We start from the raw sequence: 23,007 nt of genomic DNA, 5'->3' as shown, positions 1-23,007 counted from the left end.
TTTATATATTCTGGATTGTAGATCCTTATCAGATGATTTGCAGATATTTTCTCCCATTTTGTGGATTGTCTTTATATTATCTTGATATTGTCCTTTGAGGCACAAAGTTTTGTTTGTTCTATTTTATAAATTCCAATATGTCTATTATTTTTTTTCTGTTTCTTGTCCTTTAGGTGTCATATCTAAGAAACCATTGCCAAGATCACAAAAATTGACCCCTATTTTGCCTTTTAAGAGTCTTACAGTTTTAGCTCTTAAATTTAGGTCTTTGATCCATTTTGAATTCACTTTTGCATATGGTGTGAGGTAGAGGTCCAAGTTCATTCTTTTGCCTGTGGATATGAGGTTGTCCCAGCACCATCTGTTAAAGACCATTCTTTCTCCATAAATTGTCTTGCCACATGGTTATTTCTTGAGGATAAAGTTTTAGATTGGAGAATGTTTATATCTTTTAAGGCTTTTGCCAAATTTTCCTGTGGAAAGATTGGATCAGTTTACCCTTACATTAGCAGTGTGCAAGAGTCCAAATTTTCCCTAAACTTTCACCAATGCTACATGTTACAAATAAAAGCAAATACCAATACAAAAGAAAACATTTTTTGCCAATTTTATAGGTAAGAAATAGTATTTTACTGATTTCATTTGCACATGCCTTCACATTAATTGGCTATTTATTTTTCTTTTCAATTTCTTATTTCCCTTGCCTATCTTTTTTTTATTGGAGTATAATTGCTTTACAATGTTGTGTTAGTTTCTGCTGTACAATGAAGTGAATTAGCTATATGTATACCTATATCCTCTCCCTCTTGGACCTCCCTCCCACCACCACCCCCCATCCCACCACCCACCCCCATCCCACCCATCTAGGTTGTCACGGAGCACTGAGCTGAGCTCCCTGTGCTATACAGCAGGTTCCCACTAGCTATCTGTTTTACATGTGGTAGTGTTTTTATGTCAAACCTAATCTCCCAGTTCATTCCATCCACCCCTTTTCCCCTCTGTCCACATGTCCGTTCTCTATGTCTATGTCTCTATTCCTGCCCTACAAATAGGGCGTTTGTACCATTTTTCTAGATTCCACATATATGCGTTAATACACGATATTTGTTTTTCTCTTTCTGGTTTACTTCACTCTAGGTCCATCCACATCTCTACAAATGACCCCGTTTCGTTCCTTTTTCTTGGAGATGTTTGTCTTATTTATAAGAGCCCTTGTTCTGTCCTATTACAAATATATGTAATTTTTAATTCTAATTTTATGATTTATAAATAGCTTTTATTAGGATATGATTTATATATAATAAATTCACCCATTTAAATTGTACAGATAGGTGACTTTTGGAAATATATACAGTTGTGTGACCACAACAATCAAGATGTAGAAAGAAGATATAGAACATTTCCATCACTCAGAAAGTACCCTCATGCCCGTTACAGTCAGTTGCTTTACCCCATCGCTTCCCCTGAGCAACCACTTTTGCCTTTTCTAGGATTTTGATTAAATGGAATTATATATGCTGGGCAGTCTTTTGTGCCTGACTTCTTTCTCTTAGCATGATGTTTTGGAGATTCATCCATATTGTGTGTAATATAGTTGTTTGTTACTTTTTAATGCCGAGTAGCATTCTTATTGTATGGATCTATCACAATATGTTCATCCATTCTTTATGACATACAGATTTTATAAACATGTCCTCTGCTTTTGGTTCTTTATTACTTGTTGATTTTGTGACTCATCTCCAAACCAGAATGACCAGAATGATCCACACGGTTTTTTGGTTGGATAATCTACTGCTGTATGCAAGCCACTGCGCTAGGCTTTTTGTGGGAAGTAAAGACAGTAAAACATTCTCTGCCTTCTAAGAAATTATGGTCTGGTTGGATAAACTGGATAAGGTGGAGAGGTTGCTTTTGACTAGTGAGGTAAGGGCAAACTTTGAGAAGTGTAGAGATTTTTTGCTAATGTTTTGAAAGGTTGGTTAGGTTGTGGAGGGTTGGAAAGGAAAAATTGGTTGTATTGGTTTTATATGACAAGCCCTAAAGGGATAGTTTGGATTTACAGTGGTCCCTGGGTATCCATAGGGGATCGGTTCCAGGATGGATACCAAAACACGGGTATGCTCAAACCCATACATAAAATGGTGTAGTGCAGTGAATACAGTTGGCCCTCCGTATCTGTGGGGTTTGCATCTGTGGAATCAACCAACCTCGGATTGAGATTTTGATCTGTGTTTGGTTGATTGTTTGGATGTGAAACCCACAGATACGGAGGGCTGACTGTGTAGTATTTAGCATAATTGCGATAGATGGGGAACAGGATCTACTATGATGGACTATAATGGTTGACCTTTCTTAGAGGAATTTGAGATCTGAAATTACTCTACTTCATTTTTTAAAACATTTTTATTGTGGAGAATCACAAACAGTATGAAAGTACACAGAATAGATAATGAACTTCCATGTACTCATCACACAACTTCAACAGTCATCAACCCATGGCCAAACTCATTTCACTTGCATGCCAGTCCATTTCCACCCCACATTATTTTGAAGCAAATTCCAGATGTTGCATCATTTTATATAAATGTTTCTGTATGCATGCGTCTCTAGATAGGACTTAAAAAGAAACCATAATCTTGATACTATTATTACACCTGAATAAGTTAACAATAATTCCTTAGTTACCTCAAATACCCAATGTTTATATTTCCCCAGTTGTGCCATACTTATTTTTTTAACAGTTTGTTCAAATCAGAATCCAAATGAGTTTCTTGCATTGCTGTTGGTTGAAATGCCTTTTTAATCTTTTAATCAACAGCTTTCTCTGCCGTCTGTTTTCCCCCCATTAATTTATTTGTTGAAGAAGCTGGGTTGTTTTTCCTGTAGATTTTTCTACTTTCTGAGTTTTGCTAATTGCATTCCTGTGGTATCAATTTAATATGTTCTGTGTCCCCCTGTATTTTCTATAAATTTGTAATTAGATCTAGAGGCTTGTTTAGATTTGTTGTTGTTGTTTTTTGCAAGAATACTTCATAGAGGGTGGTGTGTACTTCTCCCAGGAGACATATAGTATCTGAATGTCTTTATTTTTGTGATATTAGTAGCCATTAATAATCATTGCCTATAAATATTAGTTCATTATTAGAGTTGTAAACTTGGGATCTTCTTATTCTCTTGATCCTTTATCATTTATTAGCGAAACACTCCTAAAAGGAGAAACTTTTCCTCCTCTACCATTTGGTTGTCCTGAGGGTACGGTTCCCATAGGGAAAACAGGATAAGAGTGAGAAAGGGGATATAACTTTTAACTAGCTCTGTTAATGACCTGTCATCCCTCAGAAAAGAGAAGCAAGGTGGGCTGCAGGAGCTGAAGTGGGCTTTGGGCCGACTAGTGCCTGGTGTGTGGAAGAGGCAGTAGTGAACTGTACGTGGCCTTTGGTCGGTGGCTGGGACTGTCAGGTCCACAGGCACACCTGACCCTTGGCCCACAGGCACACCTGACCTTTGCTTTCAGCTTGTGGTAGCTGAAGAAAACCATGATGGATGTAGTGGCCTGTGAGCCTCTGCTCAGGAGACAGAATTCTCACAGCCTTAACTTGACAACCAGAGTAATACATTTATTTTTCCTTTAAATGAAACTTGGATTATGTTTCTTCATCTTGTGCTAATATTCTTTAACCTTAGGCTAAAGAATGCTGTAACCCATACAGCATTATAGGAAGGATTCCTACCGGGAGTAAATGTTTAACACTTTACCTCCAATCAAATACTTATTTTAAAGGTTACTATTTACGTATAAAAACCATGTAGCAAGGTGTGTAAAGGAAGGGTAGTATGACCTCTGTAAAGGAAGGCTCCAAGATGATGACCTGAATTGAGCCTCTAGATCATGGTTTGGCTTCAGCTTCCTTAGCAGTTTGTGGTCGCCCCTTCTGGGGAGTCAGTAGGCAGGGAAGACTGAGACCTGGGCAAAGTGGAGATATTCATGGACATTTCTGTTCTGAAGTAGCTGGATCCTCTTTCCTTCCCCAAGAGCCGTGTGTGTGTGTGTGTGTGTGTGTGTGTGTGTGTCTGTGTGTGTGTTTTATGTATATATGTGTGTGTATATGTGTGTGTATATGATTTTTCTTGAGCAGTTTTACGTTTACAGAAAGATTGAACAGAAAGTACAGAGTTCTCATATACTCCCTCACTTCCCCACTCCCACCACAGTTCCTCTATAATTAATATATTGTATTTATTGTATTTGTTACAATTGATGGGCCATATATTGATACATTACGACTAATTCAAGTCCATAGTTTACTGTTAGGTTTCACTCTTTGTGTTGTACATTCTGTGGATTTGGCAAATGTATATATAATGACTTGTATCCATCATTATACAGAATGATATCACGCAGAATAGTTTCACTGCCCTAAAAATCCTGTGTTCTACCTGTTCATCTCTCTCTCCCCCTGAGCCCCTGGCAACCACTGATCTTTTTATTGTCTCCATTGTTTTGTGTTTTCCAGAATGTTATATAGTTGGAATCATACAGTATATGACCATTTCAGATTGTCTACTTTCACTTAGCAGTATGCATTTAAGGTTCCTCTGTATCTTTTCCTGGCTTGATAGCTCATTTTTATTGCTGAATAGTACTCCAAATGTATGGATGTACCACAGCTTATTTATCCAATTACCTGTTGAAGGACATCTTGGTTATTCCAGGTTTGGCAGTTATGAATAAAGCTGTTATAAACATCTGTGTGCAGGTTTTTGTGTGAACATAAGTTTTCAGCTCCTTTGAGTTAATACCAAGGAGTGTGAGATTCCTGGATGGATGGTAAGAGTATATTAAGTTCTGTAAGAAACTGCCAAACTGTCTTCCACAGTGGCTGTACTATTTCGCATTCCCACCAGCAATGAATGAGAATTCTTGTTGCTCCACATCCTCTCCAGCATTTGGTGTTGTCAGTGTTTTGGATTTTGGCCATTCTAATAGGTGTATAGTAGTATCTCATTGTTTTAATTTGCAGTTCCCTAATGACATATGATGTCAGGTATCTTTTCTTATACTTGTCATCTGTATTTTCTTTGGTGAGGTGTCTCCTCAGATATTTTGCTTTTTTTTTTTTTTAAATTGAAGTATAGGTGACTTACAATATTGTATTATTAATTTCAGGTGTACTGCATAGAATTTGATATTTTTATAGATGATACTCCATGTTTTGCTCATTTTTAAGTTAGGTTATTTTCTTATTGTTGAGTTTTAAATATTTTGGATACCAGTCCTTTATTAAATATGTATTTTTAAATTTTTATTTATTTATTTATTTTATTTATTTTTGGCTGCATTGGGTCTTAGTTGCAGCATGCGGAATCTTCATTGAAGCATACGGGATCTTTCGTTGTGGTGCACGGGCTCTTCGTTGCGACACTCGGGCTTCTCTGTAGTTGTGGTGTATGGGTTTCCTCTTCTCTAGTTGTGGTGCGCAGGCAGGCTCCAGGGTGCGTGGGCTCTGTAGTTTGCGACCCGCAGCCTATCTAGTTGAGGCACGTGAGCTCATTAATTGTGGCACGCGGTCTTAGTTGCCCTGCAGCATGTGGGATCTTAGTTCCCCGACCAGGGATTGAACCCGCAACCCCTGCATTGCAAGGTGGATTCTTTAACACTGGACCACCAGGGAAGTCCCTTAAATATTTGTTTTGTAAAAAATTTTTTCCCAGTCAATGGCTTGCCTTTTCTTTCTCTTGACAATGTCTTTTGCAGAGCAGAAGTTTTTACTTTTAGTGAAGTCCAATTTAGCAATTTTCTTTTATGGACTGTGCTTTTGGTATTGTGTCTGAAAAGTCATGGCCAAACTCAAGGTCACCTAAATTTTTTCATAGGTTATCTTCTAGGAATTTTATAGCTTTGTGTTTTACATTTAGGTATATGATCCATGTTTTAGTTAATATTTATGAAAGATGGACGATCTGTGTCTAGATTCATTTTTTTGCATGTGAGTGTCCAGTTGTTCTAGCACCATTTTCTAAAAAGACTGTCCTTGCTCCATTGAATTGCCTTTGTTCCTTTGTCAGAGATCAGTGGACCATATTTTGTGTAGGTATATTTCTGGGCTTTCTGTTCTGTTCCATGTCTAGTCTTTCGCCAGTACTACACTGTCTTGATTACTTTAGCATCATAGTAAGTCTTGAAGTCAGGCATTGTCATTCCTCTGACTTTATTCTTCTCGTTCTATATTATTTTGGCTATTCTGGATCTTTTGCCTTTCCATATAAATTTTAGAATCAGTTTGTTGATATATACAAAATGTCTTGCTGAATTTTGATTGGGATTTCATCGAATCTGTAGATCAAGTTGCAAAGAAATGGAATAGATCTTTGATTTCTTTCATCAGAGTTTTGTACTTTTCTTCATATAGATCTTGATCATATGTTGTTACATTTATACCTAACTATTTCTGTTTGGGTTTTTTTAAAAATGGTATTACATTTTAAATTTCATATTTCATTTGTTTATTGCTGGTATATAAGGAAGCAATTGACTTTGGTTTATTAACTTTGTATCCTGTTATCTTGCTATAATGGCTTATTAGTTCCAGGAATTTTTTTGTTACTTCTTTGGGATTTTCTACATAGATAATCATGTCAGTAGCAAACAAAGGCAATTTTATTCTTCCTTTCCAATATGTACACTTTTTATTTCCTTGTTTTGTTTTATTGCATTAGGACTTCCAATATGATGCTGATTAGGAGTGGTGAGAGTGGACATCTTGCCTTGTCCCTAATCTTAGTGGGAAAGCATCTAATTTCTCATCATTAAGTAGCTATAAGATAATTTGTAATATGTTCTTTATCAAGTTGAGTAACTTCCCCTCTATTTCCGGTTTCCTGAGTTGTTTTTTTTTGGGGGGGGGTGCACCACGAGCCATGGGGGAATATTAGTTCTCCAACTAGGGATTGAACCCGTGCCCCCTGCAGTCGTAACCATTGGACCACCATGGAATTCCCTTCCTCAGTGTTTTTGATTGGGTGTTAGATTTTTTCAAATGCTTTTTCTGTCTATTTGATATGATAATAGGATTTTTCTTCTTTAGCCTGTTGATGTGATGGATTACATAAATTTATATTTGAATGTTGACTCAGTCTTGCATACCTGGAATAAATCCCACTTGGTCATGGTGTATAATTCTTTTTGTACATTGTTGTATTTGGTTTGCTAATATTTTGTTCAAGGTTTTTACATCTGTGTTCAGAGATACTTCAGAGATATTGGTCTGTAGTTTTTCTTTCTTATAATGTCTTTGGTTTGGGGATTAGGGTAATCGTCTCAGAGAATGCATTAGAAACGATTTCCTCTGCTTCTATTTTCTGGAAGAGATTGTAGAAAATTAAGATAATTTCTTCCTTAGATCTTTGGTAGATTTCCCTAGTGAACCCATCTGGGGTTGTTGCTTTTTATTTTAAGAGGGTTATTAGTTATTGATTCAGTTTCCTTAATAGACATAGGCCTATTCAGATTGTTCTTTGCTTCTTGTATAAATTCTGGTAGATTGTCTCTTTCAAGGAATTGGTCTATTTTATCTAGGGTATCAATTTGTGGGTTCATAATATTTCTTTATCTTCCTGTTAATATCCATAGGATCAGTAGTGATGGCCCTTCATTCATTTCTGATGTTAGTAATTAGTGTCTTCTCTCTTTTTTCTCAATTTGGCTAGAGGTTTATCCATTTCATTGATCTTTCCAAAGAGTCAGCTTTTGTTTCACTGATTTTTCTCTATAGATTTCTTTTTTCACTGATTTCTGCTCAAATTTTGATTATTTTCCTTGTCCTTACTTTGAACATAATTTATTCACCTTTTTCTAGTTTCCTAAGGTAGAAACTTAGATAATTGATTTTTAGATCTCTCTTCTTTTCTTTCTTTCTTTTTTTTTAAATAAATTTATTTATTTTTGGCTGCACTGGGTCTTCATTGGTGCTCGCGGGCTTTCTCCAGTTGCAGCAAGCAGGGGCTACTCTTCGTTGTGGTGCGTGGGCTTCTCATTGCGGTGGCTTCTCTTGTTGCGGAGCACAGGCTCTAGGCACGCAGGCTTCCATAGTTGTGGCATGTGGGCTCAGTAGTTGTGGCTTGTAGGCTCCAGAGCGCAGGCTCAGCAGCTGTGGCGCACGGGCCCAGCTGCTCTGCGGCATGTGGGATCTTCCCGGACCAGGGCTCGGACCCACGTCCCCTGCATTGGCAAGTGGGCTCTCAATCACTGTGCCACCAGGGAATCCCTTTCTTCTTTTCTAATATTTGCATTCAGTGATATAAATTTTACTCTGTGTACTGCTTGCCCTGCATGTCACAAGTTTTGATAAGTTATATTTTCACTTTCATTTAGTTAGGACTATCTCTTGAGACAACTTCTTTGACCCAAGTTTTAATTTCCCAATTATTTAGTCTCCAAGTATTGCATATTTAATCTTCAAATATTATATTTGGGATTTTCCAGCTATTTTTAAATTACTGATTTCTAGTTTAATTCCATTGAGGTCTGAGAGTATACTTTGTATGATTTAAAATTTTTTAAGTTGTGTTTTATGGCCCAGAATATGATCTGCTTACAGGTCTTTTTTTTTCCCCCCAAGAAATGTGGTGATGTAAGGTTCTCTCATTTTTATTGTATGTGACTTCAAAGTAACATACAGTTAAAAAAAAAATCAGAATGAAGCAACCCAAGTGTTCATTGATGGATGAATGGGTAAACAAAATATTATAATATACACACAATGCAATATCATTCAGCTTTATAAGGGAAGGAAATTGACACATGGTATGACATGGATGAAACTTAAGGACGTGCTAAGTGGAAAAAAAAGCCAGTCACAAAGGACAGAATTGAATGAGATTCTACTTCTGTGAGATACCTAGGGAGTAGTTAAATTCATAGAGACAGAAAGTAGAACAGTGACTGCTAGGGGTTTGGGGGCGGGGGAGAGCAGAATGGGGAGTTAGTGTTTAATGGGTACAGAGTTTCATTTGGGGAAGATTAAAAAGTTGTGGAGCACACACTGTAACTACGGAAGCCTGCACGCTTTACGGCCTGCATGCTGCAACTACTGAGCCCGCGAGCCACAGCTACTGAAGCCCGTGCGCCTAGAGTCTGTGCTCTGCAACAAGAGAAGACACCGCAGTGAGAAGCCTGTGCACTGCAACGAAGAGTAGCCCCCGCTCACCGCAACTAGAGAAAGCCCGCACACAGCAACGAAGACCGAATGCAGCCAAAAAAAAGAAAAAAAACAAGTTCTGGAGCAAAGTTTCAGTTATGCAGTATAAACAAGTTTTGAAGATCTATACAGCATGGTGCCTATAACTAATAGTGTAGGGCCTAGCCGCTCCGCGGCATGTGGGATCTTCCCGGACCGGGGGCATGAACCCATGTCTTTTGTCTTTTGTTATGTATTCTTACCACACACATTAAAAAAAATAAATAAAGGGGGCAGGAGGAAACTTTCGGGAGGTGTTGGATATGTTTTTGGCCTTGATGGTTGGTGATAGTTTTACAAGTATGGTTATATACATGAAATATTTTATGTGTCAGTCATACTTCAGTAAAGTGGTTTAAAAAAAAAAAGTTCTATAGATGGATAGTAGTGATAGTTTCACAAGATGTGTATGTCTTTTTTTGTTTTTTTAGCGTCTTTATTGGAGTATAATTGCTTTACAGTGGTGTGTTAGTTTCTGCTTTATAACAAAGTGAATCAGCTGTACATATATCCCCATAACTCTTCCCTCTTGCATCTCCCTCCCTCCCACCCTCCCTATCCCACCCCTCTAGGTGGTCACAAAGCACTGAGCTGATCTCCCTGTGCTATGCGGCTGCTTCCCACTAGCTATTGGTTTTACATTTGGTAGTGTAAATATGTACATGCCACTCTCTCACGTTGTCACAGCTTACCCTTCCCCCTCCCCGTGTTCTCAAGTCCATGCTCTAGTAGTTCTGCATCTTTATTCCCATCCTGCCTCTAGGTTCTTCGTGACCATTTTGTTTTTCAGATTCCATATATATGTGTTAGCATAACAGTATTTGTTTTTCTCTTTCTGACTTACTTCACTCTGTATCACAGTCTCTCGGTCCATCCACCTCACTACAAATAAATCAATTTCGTTTCTTTTTATGGCTGAGTAGATGTGTATGTCTTCATGCCATAGAACTGCACACTTAAAAATGGTTAAAATGATAAATTTTACGTATATTTTACCACAGTTTTTAAAAAATGGGAAAAAAATTCTTTAAATCAGAACATTGACAAAGAAAAGGTTGAATTATTTTAAAAATTTCTTTATTCCAAATGTATTTATTTTATAGTTTTATTTATTTATATCTTTTAATTATTTTTTTAAATAGATCTTTATTGGAGTATAATTGCTTCACAATACTGTTTCAGTTTCTGTTGTACAACAAGATGAATCAGCCATATGCATGCATATGTCTCCATATCCCCTCCCTCTTGAGCCTCCTCCCCACCTTCCCTATCCCACCCCTCTAGGTTGTTGCAAAGCACCGAGCTGATCTCCCTGTGCTATGCGGCTGCTTCCCACTAGCTAACTATTTTACATTCGGTAGTGTATATATATGTCGATGCTACTCTCACTTCACCCCAGCTTCCCCCCGCACCCCGCCCTGTGTGCTCAAGTCCATTCTCTATGTCTGTGTCTTTATTCCTGCCCTGCTACTGGGTTCATCAGTACCATTTTTTGTTTTGCGGTATGCAAGCCTCTCACTGTTGTGGCCTCTCCCGTTGCGGAGCACAGGCTCCGGACGTGCAGGCTCAGTGGCCATGGCTCACGGGCCTAGCTGCGCCACGGCACGTGGGATCTTCCCGGACCGGGGCACGAACCCATGTCCCCTGCATTGGCAGGCGGACTCTCAACCACTGCGCCACCAGGGAAGCCCAGTACCATTTTTTTTTCTTTAGATTCCATATATATGCATTAACATATGGTATTTGTTTTTCTGTTTCTGACTTCACTCTGTATGACAGATATTGAGCTCCATGAGCTGTTTGTATATTTTGGAGATTAATTCTTTGTTTCCTTTGCAAATATTTTCTCCCACTCTGAGGGTTGTCTTTTTGTCTTGTTTATGGTTTCCTTTGCCGTGCAAAAGCTTTTAAGTTTAATTAGGTCCCATTTGTTTGTTTTTATTTTCATTACTCTAGGAGGTGGGTCAAAAAAAATCTTGCTGTGATTTATGTCAAAGATTGTTTTTCCTATGTTTTCCTCTAAGAGTTTTATAGTGTCTGGTCTTACATTTAGGTCTTTAATCCATTTGGAGTTTATTTTTGTGTATGGTGTTAGGTAGTGTTCTAATTTCATTCTTTTACAAGTAGCTGTCCAGTTTTCCCAGCACCACATATTGAAGAGGCTGTCTTTTCTCCATTGTATGTTCTTGCCTCCTTTGTCATAAATTAGGTGACCCTATGTGTGTGGGTTTATTTCTGGGCTTTCTATCCTATTCCATTGATCTATATTTCTGTTTTTGTGCCAGTACCATACTGTCTTGATTACTATAGCTTTGTAGTATAGTTTGAAGTCAGGGAGCCTGATTCCTCCAGCTCTGTTTTTCTTTCCCAAGATTGCTTTGGGTATTCGGAGTCTTTTGTGTTTCCATATGAATTGTAAAATTTTTTGTTCTAATTCTGTGAAGAATGTGATTGGTAGTTTGATAGGGATTGCATTGAATCTGTAAATTTCTTTGGGTAGTAGAGTCATTTTCACAATGTTGGTTCTTCCAATCCAAGAACATGGTATATTTCTCCATCTGTTTATGTCACCTTTGATTTCTTTCATCAGTGTTTTAGTTTTCTGAGTACAAGTCTTTCACCTCCTTAGATAGGTTTATTCCTAGGTATTTTATTCTTTTTGTTGCGATGGTAAATGGGATTGTTTCCTTAATTTCTCTTTCTGATTTTGTGTTGTTAGTATATAGGAATGCCAGAGATTTCTGTGCATTAATTTTGTATCTTGCAACTTTACCAAATTCATTGATTAGCTCTAGTAGTTTTCTGGTAGCATCTTTAGGATTCTCTATGTATAGTATCATGTCATCTGCAAACAGTGACAGTTTTACTTCTTCTTTTCCAATTTGTATTCCTTTTATTTCTTTTTCTTCTCTGATTGCCGTGGCTAGGACTTCCAAAACTATGTTGAATAATAGTGGTGAGAGTGGACATCCTTGTTTTGTTCCTGATCTTAGAGGAAATGCTTTCAGTTTTTCACCATTGAGAATGATGTTTGCTGTGGGTTTGTCGTATATGGCCTTTATTACGTTGAGGTAGGTTCCCTCTATGCCCATTTTCTGGAGAGTTTTTAATCATAAATGGGTGTTGAATTTTGTCAAAAGCTCTTTCTGTGTCTATTGAGATGATCATATGGTTTTTATTCCTTAATTTGTTAATACGGTGTATCACATTGATTGATTTGTGTATATTGAAGAATCTTTGCATCCCTGGGATAAATCCCACTTGATCATGGTATATGATCCTTTAATGTGCTGTTGGATTCTGTTTGCTAGTATTTTGCTGAGGATTTTTGCATCGATGTTCATCAGTGATATTGGCCTGTAGTTTTATTTTTTTGTGATATCTTTTTCTGGTTTTGGTATCAGGGTGATGGTGTTTTCGTAGAATGAATTTGGGAGTGTTCCCCCGCCTCTGCAATCTTTTGGAAGAGTTTGAGAAGGAGCGGTGTTAGCTCTTCCCTAAATGTTTGATAAAATTCACCTGTGAAGCCATCTGGTCCTGGACTTTTGTTTGATGGAAGATTTTTTTTTTTTAACCTTTCATTTATTTATTTATTTATTTATTTTTTGTGGTACGCGGGCCTCTCACTGTTGTGGCCTCTCCCGCTGTAGAGCACAGGCTCCGGACGCGCAGGCTCAGCGGCCATGGCTCACGGGCCCAGTCGCTCCACAGCACGTGGGATCTTCCCAGACCAGGGCACGAACCTGTGTCCCCTGCATCGGCAGGCGGACTCTCAACCACTGCGCCACCAGGGAAGCCCTCATTCATTTATTTTAAATCCTTTGTTCATAGGAATTTAGAGACTATTTTCAAACTAGTACAAATCTTTTATAAATAATATCTAGCAGTTTATTAACCAGTGGAGTATACTGCACAACAAACTACCTCACATCTTTCAGGAAGAAAAAACACTAAATTTGAAAAGTAAAAAGATGTCACCCATTGAATTTGGACACAATTAAAATGTGCTTTAAATATTTGTTTGGGGGGGTCACACACTTCGACTCAATTAAGATAAACATTTATACAGTCCAGGTCTTCTATTTTCTTTACCCCCATCATGCCATGAATTCATAGGGAATGGGCTCCAACAGTTCAGGATCCTTTCCATTGGTTCTCACAAAGTGTGCTTCTCTGAGTGGAGCAGGCTGGCGCTTCAGTTGAACCCAAGTACCTTTCTCTTTGTCTTCCTTCTTTTTCTGATCATTTTCCTTCACCCGTTTCAGGAAGCTGTCTCGGCTCTTAGAGTGCTTAATATGCTCGATACGCACATTAATTCTCTTGGCAAGAATCTTGCCCTTAACTTGTTTGTTTACAGTGATGGCAACAGCATGCTGGGTGACATTGTAGACTCTCCCAGTTTTGCCATGGTAACATTTCTGGGGCATTCCTTTTTGAACAGTGCCCATTCCCTTGATATCCACAGTATCACCTTTCTTGTAGATTCGCATGTATGTGGCCAAAGGAACAACTCCATGTTTTCTAAAAGGCCTAGAGAACATGTAGCGGGTGTCCCTCCTCTTTCCCTTTGTGTTGGTCATTTTGGAGAATTACTGGAAGATGGTGGTTCCAGCCGAAACGCGGTTGGAAGATTTTTAATTACAGTTTCAATTTCATTGTTTGTGATAGGTCTGTTTATATTTTCTAATTCTTTCTGGTTCAGTCTTGGAAATTTGTACCTTTCCAAGAATTTATCCATTTCTTCGTGGTTGTCCATTTTATTGGCATATAGTTGTTTGTAGTAGTCTCTTATAATCCTTTGTAATTCTGCAGTGTCAGTTGTGATTTCTCCTTTTTCATTTCTAATTTTACTTATTTGCATCCTCTCCCTTTTTTTCTTGATGAGTCTGGCTAAGGGTTTATCAATTTTGTTTATCTTCTCAAAGAACCAGCTTTTAGTTTTATTGATCTTTGCTATTGTTTTCTTCATTTCTATTTCATATATTTCTGCTCTGATCTTTCCTTCTACTGACTTTGGGTTTTTTTTGTTCTTCGTTCTCTAGTTGCTTTAGGTGTAGGATTAGATTGTTTATTTTGATAGCTTTATTTATTTATTTATTTGTTTAATTTTTAAAGAAATATTTATTTGGTTGCGTTGGGTCTTAGCTGTGGCTCGCAGGCTCCTTAGTTGCAGCTCCAGGGCTCCTTAGTTGTGGCATGCAAACTCTTAGTTGCAGCATGCATGTGGGATCTAGTTCCCCAACCAGGGATTGAACCTGGGCCCCCTGCATTGGGAGCGTGGAGTCTTATCCACTGCGCCACCAGGGAAGTCCCTGTATGTATTTTGAGACTTATGTGACTAGTTTAATTTTCACTTGTGATTGATCTGATAGAATCTAATTATGTTCAGTTAGGATTTCTTATGGTGTGACGATGAATAGAATTTTTCTGTAGATTAGCACAAAATTATATGTATGATGAATCTGATACTCGCAGAAGATATTCACGCATTTATTTAAGGACACTCTGCTTACGGAGTTGATTGAGTTGTGGCCACATGGTAGAATCATCATGGGCTTTGAGATCAGAGGGTCTTCGGAGGTCATTTATTCCAGTCCTTTAAAAAATTGATAATTTGAATCTCAGAGAGGTTAAATGACTTTACCAAGTTTCAAGTTAGTGGAGTGACTTTATCTTTAGTTGAAATCAGGGCTTCTTACTAGCCCTAGTTTATAATGGATCTTAGTTATAGAGAATCTGGTCCTGTTAGCCTAGCTCTGTGATTTCAAATAAAACTGGGCGTTGGTATTTCACCTCCTCTGCTGGCTGCCACTGTGTTTCCTATGGCCCATGCAGATAATGGTGTTCTGCTTAATGAGCTTGATAAGGGCAACGCCGAAACCAGTTACTTCAACACAGGGTTCTCAATCTGAGGAAGTTAAAAAAGAGAATTGATGACTGGAACCCACTCCTCAGAGATTCTGATTTAATAGGTCTGCAGTGGGTGGTGGCTTTCACATCATATTTAAAAAATAATAATCATATGCAGCACGGATTAAGAAGTACTGCTTAAAACCCACTTTTAGAGCGTGGGTTCTCAAATCCGGCTAATTGTCAGAATCCCTTGGACCCCCTTGCTATAAGAGGGATTCCTTGTTGAGGTGGGAGATGAGATGCTGGAAGTCCTCTGAAATTATGCTCAAAATGGAATAGCTTTGCCTTCCCAGTAACTTTTCTGTATTGATTAATACCAGACCAGGTGAATGAAACAACTTCAAAATAGTTATGTGGGCAACAGACATCATCTTAATGAGGTGAAGTTTGGCTAAGGCTTTGTAACACTATCGTTTTTTGGATGAAAAGTAAAAATGCTTATTAAGGAGTTTGAGATTATGTGTAAGATTTTTAAAAAATTTGGTCTTGTACTAAAAGTGCTTTTTTCCTTTTTTTTTTTGGCGAGGAGGGTGTCTGGGGTTGTTTTTCTTTTCTTTTTTTTTTTTTTGCGGTACGCGGGCCTCTCACTGTTGTGGCCTCTCCCGTTGAGGAGCACAGGCTCCGGACGCGCAGGCTCAGCGGCCATGGCTCACGGGCCCAGCCGCTCCACAGCATGTGGGATCCTCCCGGACCGGGGCACAAACCTGCGTCCCCTGCATTGGCAGGCGGACTCTCAACCACTGTGCCACCAGGGAAGCCCCTGGGGTTGTTTTTAAGGAAGGAAACATGTTTACATTGTTGGAGAGGTACAGAGGGAAGTGTGTTTTTGTATTTAAACGTGAAGACAGGGCACCTTCAATGCCCTTTATCAGTTAGACTCAAACCACCTGTGTTCATATAGATTTGAATTCCCTTAATGGAATATTAGATAAATCACATGCAATTTATGACCCAGAGATTTTTCTTAAATTATAATTATGGAAATAAGGCATGAATTTATTGTCCTTGTAAAAACTCAAAACGTTACAGAGAAGTCAGGAGTCTCCTTTGACCACCATTCTTGTTCTTAGCCCCAGCCTCTTCTTCAGAGGTAATGATTGTTTCCAATGTCCTGTGGATCCTCCCAGAACTTTTCCTACTGGGTGGACTTTATTTTGTAAATTTTGTTTTTTTCCAAATAATGTATCTTGGAAATTTTTTTGTGTCAGTTCACGTGCTGTGTAGAATTCAACTGTATAGTTGTACCGTAACTTTTAAAGCCATTTTCCTACTGGTGAACACAAATGTTGTTTCCACTGTTTCCTATTCCAGTGCTGCAGTGAACATTCTTGTGGATGCCTCTGTGTGCACATGTGCTGTGATTGCTGGGGCAAAATGCTAAATTGTCCTCCAGCCAGGTCATGTTGCAGAAGTGTCGAGGGGAACTCAGGAGAATTTTCTGGACTTCATTGAATTTGCAAATATTTCAGTGAAGACACAAGAGTAGCAGAGCAATTTTTTTGTTTATAATTGTCAAAAATTTGAGGAGTGTTTTGGGTTTGCTCTGCAGACCCTGAATGTCTTCATGCCCAGTGCCATTGTGCTGGCTGCTGACTTGGAAATAGTTTATAAAAAACGCTGAATTAGGTTAGTGATGTGAAGATGATTAACAGATAATGGTAGCCAGAATAATTGTGTCAAAACAGCAAGAAATATCAAGAGGATTTGATGAGTTCTGCGTTTTCTTTGGTGCTTGCCTTTCATAATAGTGTTAGAAACTTTACGTTGTATATTCAATAATTTGTATTGTATATTTGATCAACTTGACTGTAAAATAACAACAAATACGCCATTTCAAAGAAGCTCTTCATTAAAAATTATCAACTAATAGTAGTCTCCATAAACTCTTATTTAAGTGTCATTGTAAAAGATCCATTTAAAAAAATACAATTTTCTTCTACTTGAAAGATCTTATTGCTTCTCCTAGTTTACATTTTGCATGGTCTTTTCCATGTATTTACATAGTCTACGATGCAGTGTTTTTTGGAGAGGGTAGAACATATTTTCCTACATGACTATATACCAGGGTTTACTAAAGCACGCCCTTGTTGTTGGACATCTAAGTTGCTTTTCATTTTCTGTTGTGAATAAAGCATGAGAAACATACTTATAAGTGTTGTTTACTTTTGAGCCAGTTTCTCCATCTGTGTTCCTCAAAGTAAAATTGCTGGTCTCATTGTGTGTTAGAAAGACTGTGAAGGTTAACGGTGAATGAGGGAAACTGTTACCACTTTTCTGAAGGCTCCCAGGCTCCTACCCCGCACCCCGCTACCCGCAAGGAGATTTGGGCTTTATCCGTTTACTTATTTTTGTCATGGAATAGTGGTTGTGAGATTTTTGCCCCATGGGTTTGTTGGTGTGTGTGTTTGTTTGTTGAGGTATGTGTAAATGTGTTGGCTGTATTATTATTCTACTTTGAAGTTTCTAGTGTGTTAATGTTCTGATTTTTCTCACACGTATCACTTTCTTATCTGAAAGTGAGGTAATAGTGAACTTGGCACCACTGAATTAGAACATTGGCAGTTTGTCCTTGACCAGAAGATCATATGCCCAGGAAAGGGGTAATTACATGAGGGATTCAGCAGTTCCAGAAACGGGTGGTTGTGTCTTCCAATGGAGAATGTCAAAGAGTTATTCAGATTTATATAACTTTCCGTAAAATGAGACAAGACTTCCTAAGTAATGGTAAACTTAAGGACATATAAATATATGCTCATTGTTAGGGAAGTTAATGGTGAAAAGAGTTTTTGTTTTTGTTTGTTTGTTTTCTTTTTTTTTGCTGTACGCAGGCCTCTCACTGTTGTGGCCTCCCCCATTGCGGAGCACAGGCTCCGGACGCACAGGCCCAGCGGCCATGGCTCACGGGCCCAGCCTCTCTGCGGCATGTGGGATCTTCCCAGACCGGGGCACGAACCCGTATCCCCTGCATCGGCAGGCGGACTCTCAACCACTGCGCCACCAGGGAAGCCCTGTTTTTTTTGTTTTTGACTTTCTGTGGATGCTTGAGGATTATCCTGTGAAACCAGCAGTGCCCAGGAGGGAGCTGAGGTGGGCAGGCGCAGATTCATGGACTCTCTAATGACATGTGGAGAAGCTATTGGGACTCTCGGATTAGATTGATGTTGCGTTAAAAGTTCTGAATGCCTTAGATACGTGTTGACCCTGGGATCCCTAGGTCCTTTTTGGATCTTTCAGTATTTCAAAAAGTGTAACAATTTGCCTGTTACCTTGGTCCATGTGCTAAGTAAAATGTCAAGTTGTTTTGTTTTGGGTTTATGTTAAGTCATTTACTACCTGGATATACAAGTCTTCTTTCTGTTGACTTATAGACTCTCCTATTCCTCTTATTTTGCTTTGTGGTAACATACAAGTTAAGGCAGAATCTTTTGGGGTCTGTAGTGGCAGCTTGTCCTTTCTTTTTCTTTTTTCCCTAATAATAACCTCACTGAGATATGTACAGTTCAGGTGTTTTTTAGTATATTCACAGAGTTGTGCAGCTATCATCAGAATAAGTTTTAGAATATTTTCATCACCGCCAAAACAAAGCTCATATCCACGAGCAGTTACTTTCTATCTCTACGGATTTGCTTATTTTGGACATTTCATATAAATGGAATTATATAGCATAGGTGTCCTTTTGTGTGTGCCTTCTTTCACTTAGCATGTTTTTAAGGTTCATCCATGTTGTAGTATGTATCATTCCTGTATGTGGCTGAATAACATTTCAGTGTGTCCACATTTTGTTTATCCATTCATCAATTGATGGACACTTGGATTATTTCCACTTTTTGGCTATTGTGAATAATGCTGTTACAAACAGCTTTTGCGTGGGTATACGTTTTCATTTTCCTTGGATAGATACCTAGGAGTGTTCCTTCTTTTGGTTCTTAGTGTCATTTTGAGCCTGGTGTACTTTTACATCTCCCATACTTAAGTGGAAATAGTGTTTTGGCTAAAAGAAAAAAGAAAGATCTAATTGTGGTGTGTGTGTGTGTGTGTGTGTGAGAGAGAGAGAGAGAGAGAGAGAGAGGGAGAGGGAGAGAGAGAGAAAGAATGACTATGAATGGCTCTAGGGTTATTTCTACCCTGATCTTATTTGTACAGTTTTGATATAACTGGCAAAGTAGCAAAGCTCCAAGTTGCAGTTGCTTCCAGGTTCTGGCTTATTTGGGAATTTTTGCCTTTTATTGACAATTTTCAGTTACCTGCAGTAAGTAATTATGAACCAATCGTAACTGTATTACTAGCCTGGTATGAATTTAATTGTACGTAGAAATGCTGCAGTTTTTACATTAATTCTAATGGGAATTAGTGTTTTTTTAACTTGCAATTTTGGAGGCAAGCAAAAATTGTAGGACCAATTATGGTCTCAGAGTGAGAGATAGAAAAGTCTGGCTAGTGAATGCTGATTGACAACTCTTGACTGCTTGTTGATGGCAGCTTAGATCTCTGGGGGGAGGGGAAGATGGGAAGTAGAAGGTGCTCTTGATGGTAAATTGGGAACATGGCCTGTGTCTGGGCTGTCTGCTCATTCATTGTGTAGAATGGCTAAAGGAAGTTTTAATTCCTTATTATGTAAACTTTTGATTCTTAGTCATTTCAAATTTTTATTATTAACTATTTCAAACATGTGGAGAGGATACAGAATAGCAATGAACCCCTGAGTACCCACCATCTGGATTTAACAAATTTGACTTTTCCCCTTTTTTTCCCTCCCTCCCTCCCTTCTTTTGTTCCATTTTTTTTTTTTTTCTTTTTTTCCTTTACGTAAGGAATATAACTTTTCAGATACACTTGAACACTGTTTGGCATTCCTCCCATTTACCTCCCTCCTTTCCCAGAGCTAACCACTCTTGCAATGCTGATGTTTTTACGCTTCTATGTTTACATCCATAGCAATATATACCATTGGTGTCTATATTTTTAAACATTACATAAATGGTTTAATTTTTAATTCTAACTCTGTAGCAGTGTTTCTCAAATTAAGATCTTCAAAAAATATTTTTGGCAGATATCCAGTGTTAGCTTAAGTTTTTCTTATTGTGATAAAATATACATAACATAAAATTTACCATTGTTAAGTATACAGTTCAGTGGCATTAAGTACATTCACATCACTGTCCAACCGTCACCACTATCAGTTTCCAGAATTTTTCGTCATTCCAAGCAGAAACTATCTACCCATTAAACGGTCACTCCCCATTCCCCGCTCCCCTCCAGCCCCTGGTAACTAACCTCTGTTCTGCTTTCCCTCTGAATTTGCCTATTCTAGGTACTTCATATAAATGGAATCATACAATGTTTGTCCTTTTGTGTCTGGCTTATTGTTTCACTTAGCATAATGTTCTTAACATGCATGTTATGACATATATCAAAATATCCTTCGTTTTTAATGCCAACTCATATTCCACATTTTGTTTATCCATTCATCTGTTGATGGACATTTGGTTTGTTTCCACCTTTTGGCTATTGTGAATAATGCTATGAACATTGGTGTATAAGTATCTTGAGTTTCTGCTTTCAATTCTTCTGGGTTTATACCTAGGAGTGGAATTGCTGCATCATATGGTAATTCTACTTTTTAAGGAACTGCCACAGTTTTCCACGTGAGCTAATCATTTTATATTCCCACCAGCAATGCAGGAGGGTTCCGATTTTTCCACATCTCACCAACACTTGTTAATTTCTGTTTATTTGATAATAGCCATCCTAATGGGTTGAAGTAATCTGATGGTACTGATTTGCATTTCTCTAATGACTATTGATGTTGAATATCTTTTCATGTGCTTATTGGTCATCCATAGATCTTCTTTGGAGAAATGTCCATTCAAGGCCTTTGTCCATTTTTGAATCGGGATTTGATTTTGTTGTTGAATTTTAGGAGTTCTTTGTATATTTTGGATATTAATCCCTTATTGGATATATGATTTGAAAATATTTTCTCCCATTCTGTTGGTTGTCTTTTCACTGTCTCTGTTTTTTTTTTTTTTTTGAGGTACGTGGGCCTCTCACTGTTGTGGCCCGTTGCGGAGCACAGGCTCCGGACACGCAGGCTCAGCAGCCATGGCTCACGGGCCTAGCCGCTCCATGGCATGTGGGATCTTCCTGGACCGGGGCACGAACCCTTGTCCCCTGCATCGGCAGGCGGACTCTCAACCACTGTGCCACCAGGGAAGCCCCCCAGCACCATTTTCTGAAAAGACTGTCCTTTCTCCATCGATTGCTCTTGGCACCCTAGCTTGAGTTATTTTTATTATAATGTAAGAATGCACACAAGGATAAATTTCTTATGTTTAAAAAAGGTTACAAAAACAAAACAACCAGGTAAATACAGATAAAATGACAGAATCAATAAAATTAAAATGAATTTATGGGACAGATGATGTTTTACGCAAATCATATTGCTACTCTCAATGTAAATATGATATTGCCAGCTGTGGTGTTGGGAATGCACTGGAAATGCCTTTAGTACCTTGCCATGTGACAACTCAGTTCTCTCATCATTTTTCTCTATTCTGAAAGCTGTAGAAATGTTCAGGGGTGCCATTTGACCTTTACTTGGCATATATGTGTGATACATGTATCAGGTCTTACCCTGTTCTTGACTGTTAGTACAGACCAATTAAAATCCTATTCTTTGGCCTTAGCTTTATGGTAAACACAACAGCACATGTGGGCTGAGGAATCCTTGGGCAGCTCTCTGTTTCCAGAGAAGCATCTAGATGATCCAGAACAAGCTCATGCTAATGTTATTAGAGTAATATTGAAGTGAAAACACACAATTTAAAAATTCTCATAGAGAACGTATGGACTTGGAAGAAGTATCTACAGGGCCAGTTTGAGACACCTTTCTTTCTTTCTTTCTTTCTTTCTTTCTTTCTTTCTTTCTTTCTTTCTCTCTCTCTCTCCCTCCCTCCCTCTCCCTCCTTCCCTCCCTTCCTCCCTTTCTTTCCTTCCCATGCCACGCGCGTGGCACGTAGGATCTTAGTTCCCCGACCAGGGATCAACCTGCGCCCCCTGCACTGGAAGCAGGGGAGTCTTAACCAGTGGACTGCCAGGGAAGTCCCAGGTTCAGTTATTTTTATTATAACTTCAGGGTTTTTAAAAATTGCTTGTCTTTAGTGATTTTATATATTATTGTTTTTTCTCTTGATTACAACCAAAATAAAAGCTGGTATTCTTAATCTCAGATCCTGATGTATGTGTTTAAATATAATTTTACTGCCAAAAATCTGTCAAAGTTGGCTTTTATTACGTTAGTTTTGTTTTTTGTGGATAACATGACCCTCGAATACCATGTCTTCTCACTGTTAAATTCTCAACTGAGTTGTCCCTATTTGAAGTGTAAGACTGCCAATTTGGTTTTAAAATATTGGAAGTGAATTATGGTGAGATAGAGTTGTGAAGAAAGAAGCTTCATGTTCCTCTGGTTATAAATGCCTTTGGCATTTGTTTCTACTTGAAGACGACTTTTTCCTAATGCTTTTTTGAGGGAAGAACGTCTCACCTCTTCAGATAGGTCTGGGGGCAAATGGCTAAGAGACATGAACTAAAGCCCTGCGCTGTCTCCTGACAGGAAATCCCTTTCACACTCTCTCTCTAGTGTTCTAGTATGTAAGTGTGTTTCCTGTTTGTGTGAACTCCTATTTTTAGCGCCTAAAATCAAACTCGTATCTTCTATGCCTGACATGAAGTTTTATGACATGTGGACATGAGAGTGGGTAGATGTACATATGTCAGCTCAGGGTCCCTTCCTCAAGAAGTGCTTTTCTGTACTGCGTCCTGGGTCTGGGGACACAGAGCTGAATCGGAGAGTCGA

The 23,007-nt window shown here is 38.5% G+C and overlaps 2 protein-coding genes across 4 annotated transcripts in view; one reads left to right on the top strand and one right to left on the bottom strand.

Moving 5' to 3' along the window:
• Positions 1–23,007, top strand: part of TENT4B (terminal nucleotidyltransferase 4B) — a gene marked incomplete at both ends in the record, with an annotated part of 57,547 nt that overhangs the window by 12,692 nt on the left and 21,848 nt on the right. The gene's annotated exons all lie outside the window — the stretch shown is intronic.
• On the bottom strand, positions 13,334–13,816 carry LOC307066740 (large ribosomal subunit protein eL21-like; the record flags this gene model as incomplete). Its single annotated transcript, XM_079723985.1, has 1 exon — positions 13,334–13,816. The coding sequence occupies one exon, from the start codon at positions 13,814–13,816 to the stop codon at positions 13,334–13,336; it is 483 nt and encodes a 160-aa protein (XP_079580111.1).

Source organism: Hyperoodon ampullatus (genome assembly GCF_949752795.1).
Source record: "Hyperoodon ampullatus genome assembly, chromosome: 18".
Lineage (NCBI taxonomy): Eukaryota > Metazoa > Chordata > Mammalia > Artiodactyla > Ziphiidae > Hyperoodon > Hyperoodon ampullatus.
Note: the sequence above shows the minus strand (reverse complement) of the source record. Positions and strands in the feature narration are given on the sequence as shown.